Source organism: Motacilla alba, chromosome 27 (genome assembly GCF_015832195.1).
Source record: "Motacilla alba alba isolate MOTALB_02 chromosome 27, Motacilla_alba_V1.0_pri, whole genome shotgun sequence".
NCBI classification, from domain to species: Eukaryota; Metazoa; Chordata; class Aves; order Passeriformes; family Motacillidae; genus Motacilla; species Motacilla alba.
The window spans coordinates 1,648,912-1,656,123 of NC_052042.1; the positions used below are offsets into that span (position 1 = coordinate 1,648,912).

Below are 7,212 nucleotides of genomic sequence, written 5' to 3' on the forward strand. Positions count from 1 at the left end.
CCTCACCCTTCATGGAACTGTCCCCTGTGTGTCCCTGCCACTGCTGTAGTGGGGTCCCAGAACACAGCTCAGCCCTGCAGGGTGGCCTCGGTGAATTTGGGAATGATCCCTCACTGACTTTGGGAGTGATCTCCTCCGCTCCTGCAGCCCAGGCTCCACTCACCCCCTTTTACCAAGGGCACTCTGAGGGTCAGTGGCCACCCCGGGGCCCAGCAGGACCCCCAGCCCCAGCTCTGTCCCAAGCTGGGTGTCCCTCAGCGTGTGCCTGGGCTTGTTCCTCCCCGGGGCTCCCAAACACCAAGTTCTGCCTCTCCAGGCCAAGGCTGGAGGTCCCACAGCCGTTTCCAGCCCCACCAGAACCAGAGCTGGCCCAGAAATGGACAGAGCAGAGGCCTCAAGGCTGACCCTGAGCTCAGGACATGATGACAACCCCTGTGATAAGGAAGGAATTCTCTTCTTACCCACGGCTGCTGTGCCCGTCACTCCTGGAGATGACAAGGCTGGTGGCCCAGGTGGCAAGAGGCTGATGCCAGCTCCCAAAGGGTGGGCACAGCTTGAGCAGCTCTTTCCTAGCTGGCCCAGCGAGTTTGGGGGAAATGGGAGCAGCACAGAGTGCAGAGAGTGTCAGTGCTTTATTGGTGGCAGGTACCGGGCAGGGACAGCAGGGCAGGGACCCCAGAGCTCACTCCCAGGGGGGGCTGGCTCTGCCCCAGGCTGGCCAGGTCACGCTGGGAGCTGCTGGAGGGGGCACCATCCCCATCTCTAGGTGGTCCAGGATGGGGGTGACGGGGCCACGCTGTCACTGCCCTGAGGCTGCAGTGCTCCCACCATCCTCCTCCTCCTCCTCCTCCTGGTCTGGCAGCAGCTCCGAGGGGTTGGCACCTTGTTGGGGCAGAGCTCTGGAGGGCTGTTCCTTCTCCGGGCCTGCAGGAGATGGGCAGAGGGAATGGTGAGGAGCCGGCTGGATCCAACCTCTCCCCCGTGCTGGAGGCACCCGTGGGGATCAGCTCTGGGGCACACAGAGCAGGACGAGCCTGTCCAGGGCTGCATCAGAGACCCCCCACAGGGATGGGGACGGAGAGAACCTCAGGCCCTGGAGCAGAAATGGCACCGTGGGGCCATGCCTGGTGTTTAGGGGCATCCAGGGTGGAGCAAGAAGAGGAGGAGGCTGCCCAGGAGAACAAGGTGGAGATGGCAAAGCAGAGAGAATGGGCTGGGGGGGGGGGGGGGGGAAATAGGGAATGATGCTTCAGGGGCCATCACCTTCCTCATCCTGAGCCTCTGATCCCTTCCCCTCCGGGCTCTGGGACAGCAGGGTCAGCCTCTTGAGAGCCAGCAGGGCTTTGCCTGTTTTCTGGAGGGAAGAAAACAGGCACTGAGCCCTTCAGCAGAGCCACCCCCTGTCCCCATCACCCCACCAGGGGCACTGAGCCCTTCAGCAGAGCCACCCCCTGTCCCCATCACCCCACCAGGGGCACTGAGCCCTTCAGCAGAGCCACCCCCTGTCCCCATCACCCCACCAGGGGCACTGAGCCCTTCAGCAGAGCCACCCCCTGTCCCCATCACCCCAGCAGGTACCTGCCATTTCCTCCGTGCCAGGAACTGCCTGATCCTCTCCTTGGACAGCACCCTGGGGCTGCTGGGCTGGGGGAGCTGCAGCCAGGGGTGCAGCAGAGCCCCTGCACTGGGGAGCCGCCGGCTGCAGCACACAGAGGGGGTCATGGGGGGCTCCTCCACCCTCAGACCCTCACCTGGAGTGTCCCCTCCACCAAACAGGCAGAGCTTTCCCTCACCCACCCCCTCAGCACTCCAAAATCAAGCCCAGCTCCTGCTGAGCAGCCCACAGCCACCCCCAGGCCCTACCAGGGCTCCTTCTGCAGCAGCTGGCTGATGAAGTCCTTGGCTTGCTGGGAGATCTCTGAGAAGGTCTCCTCCTCAAAGCCCCACTGGGCAGCTGTGACGTTGCTCAGCGTCTCCATGTCACTGTCCCCCTGGAAGGGTGACTCCCCACTCAGCCTGAAGAGGTGACCCCAGGGCATCAGCGAGAGCTCAGCCCCCCCAGCCCAGCCTGCCCTGCCCAGGAGGGCACTCACAGGATGTAGCAGATGACGCCAACACTCCACATGTCTGTGGAGAGGCTCACGGGCTCAAAGGCGACCACTTCTGGAGCCATGAACTCGGGGGTGCCGTGCAGCACCTTCACAGGGGTGTCTGGAGCTGCAGAGAGGAGGCAGGAGCCAGTTGGGATCTCCCTGGGGCAGAGGACACACCAACAGAGCCCCGGCAGAGGAGCCCCTGTGCCAGGTGGAGTGGTGTATGGCATCCTCAAGCTAGGCCTCATGAGCTTCTGGAGATCTACATCACACCTGAGATAGCTCAGCTACTTTAGAAGGCATAAAATCAGCAGGATGGCTTCTGTGGGAGTGCTGGAAACAGGAGAGTTTTAATAAAGGGCAAAATAACAAAGCTCTTTACAGAGGAAAACCAATCCAAGTGCACGAGGTCCTTGCTCCTGGTAAAACACCCCACAAAAGCCATTCCTTTCTTTGTTCTCTTCTTTTCTAGTAAATTGCTCAGCCAGGACCTTTTGGCCTCTGTCCAATTGGTGATCCTTAAGTTTGAGGTGAAGTCCCCCAGGTCCTATGAGGTGTCTTTTTACCTAATTGAGGAAAGAAACTTCTGGGCTTTTTTTTCCTTTTTAAGGAGACTAAGGACAGTTCTGTCACCCTGTCAACAAGGGACACATTCCTACAGTGGAGCTGCCACCCTCCGAGGCCACTGCAGGGCTCAGTGCTCTCCTGGAGCCTCTCTGTGTGCCAACCACCCACGGGCACAGGGGGGTCTCCACCTCAGCAGCAGGGCTGGGGACACACAGCTCGGGGGCTGGGGACACACAGCTCGGGGGCTGGGGACACACAGCTTTGCCCAGAGCACTGGTGGCTGTCAGGAGGGGCCCAGGCAGGAGGACACCGGGCTCCTCGCTGCTGTGCCAGGCCAGATCCGTCCCTGTGGCAGTGCCAGTCCCTGCCCTGGACCCCCAGGAGCCCCTTGGTGCTGACCCAGCCTCCGTGCCAAGCCGAAGTCGATGATCTTGACCCAGTGGCTGCCGGGGCTGACGCAGACGATGTTCTCAGGCTTGAGGTCCAGGTGGACGATGGCCTGGCCGTGCATGAACTGCAGCCCCTGCAGGATCTGCCGCACGTACTGGGCGCTGCTGGGCTCCGTGTGCTCGAAGTCATCGTCCACGATGCGCTCAAAGAGCTCCCCACCTGCCACGCTGGGGACAGCCAGGGGCTGGGGACACTTGGGGGTCTCACCAGCCCCAAGGAGGGGAAGCCCCAGCAGAGAATTCGGACTCAGCGCTCTGGGAGGACCTCAGCACTCCAGAGCTGCCAGGTTCCACATCCATCCATCCATCCATCCATCCATCCCACAGCACAGGGACCCCTCCCCACCTGCAGAGCCCAGCACTGCCCCTCACTCACTACTCCATCACCATCACCAGCCGGGCGGGCTCCTGGAAGGCGTCGAGGCACTGCACGAGGCGTGGGTGGTGCAGGAGGTTCATCAGCTCCACCTCGGCCCGCGCCGCCTGCCTCTCCTTGGCCGTGCGCGTCCGGAAGTATTTCCCAGCCCGGATTCTGCCCGTGGCCTTTTCCTGCAGCCTGTACACAGTCCCGAATTTCCCCCTGGGACAGAGGAGGAGGAGGGATGGAGGAGCCACCACCACCAGGGCTGTGCGTGGACAGCCAGGGGCCTTACCCGGGGTGGGGACACGGGACCCTCACTCACTCCCCCAGCTTCTCCAGCTGCGTGTACACATCCGAAACCTTGTCCTGGCTGTTGATGACCACGTCGCGGTGTTCAAAGGCCTCCTCAGCTTCTGGGGGATGGATTAAGGTGGGCCATGCAGGGATCTCCCATGCTTTGGGATCAGAGGCCTGTCTTCCCCTCCAGTGCTAATTTCAGTGTCCCCCCTGCTCCATCTGGGAGCAACCACCCTCCCCACACAGCATGGATGGCACCTGGGGAGAGCTCCTGGGGCAGCCCAGCGCCCTGCAAGCCAGGTTTGGGGTGAAAGGTGCTTTTAGGATCAAAAATCCAGGAGAAATGGGGCCAGGATGGGATGGAGATTGGTGCTGATGGAGGGGATGGACAGGGGTCACACCATTGCTGGAGTCCCCTGGGGCTCTGCTGTACCTCCTGCCTGGGACATGGTGGTACCACGGGCTCCTCACAGGGTGCTGGCACAGTCAGGACAGGCGCCGGATGTGTCCCCCAGGCTTGGACAGGGGTGCTGGGGCAGGTAATGGCCGTGTCTCTGCTCCAGCTGCTCCCTGGGGCTCTGCACCTTCTCCCTGCCACAGGAGACCACTGGCATCACTTCACTGGCACCCACACCCCCCATCCCCCAACGGAGCCAAAAGGACCAACCCGGATTTTTAAGCAAGGCCCCTTTTGGATGGGGACACCCCCTTCCCATAGTCCCAGCCGATGTTTTTCCCATGCACTGTCTTACATCAGCCAGGAAATCCCCAGGAAAACCACACTCGCAGGGCAAAGGAGCTGCTTCCTTGAGCGTCCCCTCCACTGCTCTGTCCCCAGAAGGGTTGGGAGGACAGACAGTGACACCCAAGGGTGTCAGGCAACGACACCCAAACCCCAGCCCGGAGCCGCAGCACTGACCTGTCACCGTGCAGCCCCTCCTGCTCCAGCCACCCGCAGCTCGCTGCCCTTCGCCAGTCACGGCAGAGCCACCGGGGAGGGAGGGAAGGGGCGATGCTGGAGGCTGAGGACACCTGGAACCACACAAATGGGGATCTCTCGGGGTACAGCTGGGAGCATCCCTCCCAGCCCGGCGCTGCGAGCAGTCCTGGCTGTCCCCTCCCTTTCCTTCCCAGCAGAGCGCTTCCGGACTTGGGGGATAAACAACCCCCAGCACCCACGGGCTGTCCCCAGCCCGTGCCCCAACGCCCCCTTGGGCACCGTGCAGGGCACAGGTCTGCAAAGCTGAGCTCAGGCAGAGGAACCCGGGGCAGGGGGGCTGCACAGACCAAACACACCTCACTACACAGCAGAGACCCCCTGCTCTGCCCTCCCAGCCCCTGTGCAGAATCCAGGGCCTCTCACAGGTTAAATCCGCAGCCCAGCCAGCCCCGGCCAACCCCCGCCCCCATCGCACCCATGGGTGCGTTCCTGCAGAGGCGCTGAGCACCCACACCTGTCCCCCCGTCTCTGCTCCACCTGCAGCCAATATCCCATCGCTCCCCCCAGCACCAGCCCCGGGCTGCGGCTTCCCGGGGGAGCCCGGCCCCGGCTCCAGGGAAGCGGGCTGAAGGTGAATGGGGGCTCACTAAACTCCTCCGGGCCTCCAAAGCAGGCGGTGTGGAGGGAAAATGTGTTTCCCAGCTTTTATCCCCCGAGAGCAGGAGCGTGCGGCCGCTCTGGCGCCCGGTGCTGCCGTTTGCCCCGTCTGCCCCGATTTGAAGAGCACCGTGATTTTCTCCCGGAGCTGACTCCAGACCCGGCCATCAGGCAGGGGCACCGCACAGGAACACGGAATCCCTGGGGACCGCGGTGGCACAGCAGCCGGGGCGGAGGGGGTGTCACCTGGGGTTACCTGCTGTCCGGGGAGCTTTGGGGCGATGCCAGCGCCTCCAGCCGCGTCCCAGCGCCGCTCCCAGGCTCGGCTCAAAGTCCACGGGCTCCGGCAGGGAGTAGGGGACAAATGTCCCCAGGGCAATGGCGGGGTGACCACGACCTCGCCGTGCCTTTGTCACCGCGACCTTGCCAGCGGCGGGCCCGGGGGTGCGGCGGGCAGGGTCCCCCCGGGATGAGGGATGCGCGGGTGCTCCGGGCTCGGCGGTGCCGCCGGCGCTCGGCTGGACCCCGCTGGGATATCGACTGCGGGGACACGACAGGACACGGGGGTGGCCGGGCTGGGGACAGGCAGCTGGAGCACGGCGGGGCGCATCCCGGCCGCGGCTGCGGCGCTCCCGGGGCAGGACGAGGCCGGGCGGGCGGTGCGGGGCAGCTCCCGGTGCGTGGGGACCGGAGACGGCCCCGGAACGCGAGGGAGCCCGGCAGCCGCTGGATGTCAGTGTCGGCCTGGCGCCGGTCCCGACGGCAGCGGGGAAAGGAGCAGAAGAAAGATTTGGGGTCTGGGGGATGTGTGGAGGGCTGGCAGGGCCGGGATGGAGAGCCTGGCTGGAGGGTGGGTCCCGCTGGAGCCGCGTTCCCGGTGAACGGAGCATCGCATCCGTGAGGCATCGGCGGCAGGGACAGCTGGCTGCTGCTGCCGGGATCGACAGCAGATCGATCCCACCCTTTGGGACTGTCTCGCTACCGACAGCGCTCCATTCACCGGCCCTGTCCCGCACCTCTCCCTTCGGATTTGTCCCCTCCCTTGTGCCTTGACGCCCTCTCCTTGTACCTTATAAAATGAATGGATTAATCGAATTAATTAATCATTAGTAGTAACAGCAGGCAGCCACGTGTTCTGCTTTGGGACTCAAGGTGTCCCCACCTGCCCGGGGATCCTGTGGCACGGCCGGGATGGGATTCCCAGGTGATTCCCCCAACCCCAAACCCGCTTGTGCTGCCCATGGGGTGCCCAGCAGACCCCCCCCAGTTCACCCCTTCCCCTTTGGGTGGAGTCAGGGCCCTCGGGCAGGCTCAGCTGCCTCTGCTGTTCCGTAGCTCCTACGATAAACGGTGTCACCGCAGGCCCAGCTGCGGACCGTGCTGCTGAGCGACAGCACGGGGGACAGGGTGACATCAGTGGGTGCTGGGTGTCCGTCTGTCCTTGAGCCCCTTGTGCCTGAGGGAAGGGCTCAGTGACGTCTGGGGGACACGGCCCCTGCTCCCTGTTATCCCAGGGGGACACGGCCCCTGCTCCCTGTTATCCCAGGGGGACACAGTCCCTGCTCCCATCACCCAGGGGGGGACACAGTCCCTGTTCCCAACACCCAGGGGGGACACGGTCCCTGCTCCCCATTTCCCTGGGATGGAAGACTCAGCACATGTGCCAGATGTGTGTGGGGACGTGGGTGACATGGGGATATGGAGGGCACGAGGGACTTTGGGGGGGGGCAGGGGCACAGGGAGAACATGGGGCACACGAAGGACATGAGCAAAGGGGACATCATGGCATGGGGACACATGAAGGTACTCAGGGGACTTGGGGGGACCAGGGGAACATGGAGGGGACAC

General features: G+C 63.8%; 1 protein-coding gene across 4 annotated transcripts; it reads right to left on the reverse strand.

The window, feature by feature from the left end:
* Positions 1-518: 518 nt before the first annotated feature.
* On the reverse strand, positions 519-5,800 carry LOC119712197 (myosin light chain kinase, smooth muscle-like). 4 transcript variants are annotated; one of them, XM_038163159.1, is made up of 11 exons: positions 5,621-5,800; positions 4,687-4,799; positions 4,201-4,358; positions 3,793-3,883; positions 3,486-3,689; positions 3,060-3,277; positions 2,094-2,217; positions 1,864-2,016; positions 1,579-1,699; positions 1,264-1,354; positions 519-924 (listed from the first exon to the last, which is right to left on the reverse strand). In XM_038163159.1, exons 3-11 carry the CDS (start codon positions 4,214-4,216, stop codon positions 800-802), a joined length of 1,143 nt encoding a protein of 380 aa, XP_038019087.1. In that variant the 5' UTR covers positions 4,217-4,358; positions 4,687-4,799; positions 5,621-5,800; the 3' UTR covers positions 519-799. The 4 variants fall into 4 exon arrangements, with proteins under 4 accessions (XP_038019087.1, XP_038019090.1, XP_038019089.1 ...); XM_038163162.1 differs by lacking the exon at positions 5,621-5,800 and adding an exon at positions 5,360-5,612; XM_038163161.1 differs by lacking the exon at positions 5,621-5,800 and adding an exon at positions 5,355-5,612.
* Between the last annotated feature and the right edge of the window lie 1,412 nt (positions 5,801-7,212).

Excerpts from the sequence above, each read along its gene's own strand:
- LOC119712197 (XM_038163159.1), bottom strand. Across the intron at positions 1,700-1,863 it reads CTGCTGCAGAAGGAGCCCTG|CCGGCGGCTCCCCAGTGCAG; the intron begins GTAGGGCCTGGG and ends TGTGTGCTGCAG. Across the intron at positions 1,355-1,578 it reads TGGCACGGAGGAAATGGCAG|AAAACAGGCAAAGCCCTGCT; the intron begins GTACCTGCTGGG and ends TCTTCCCTCCAG.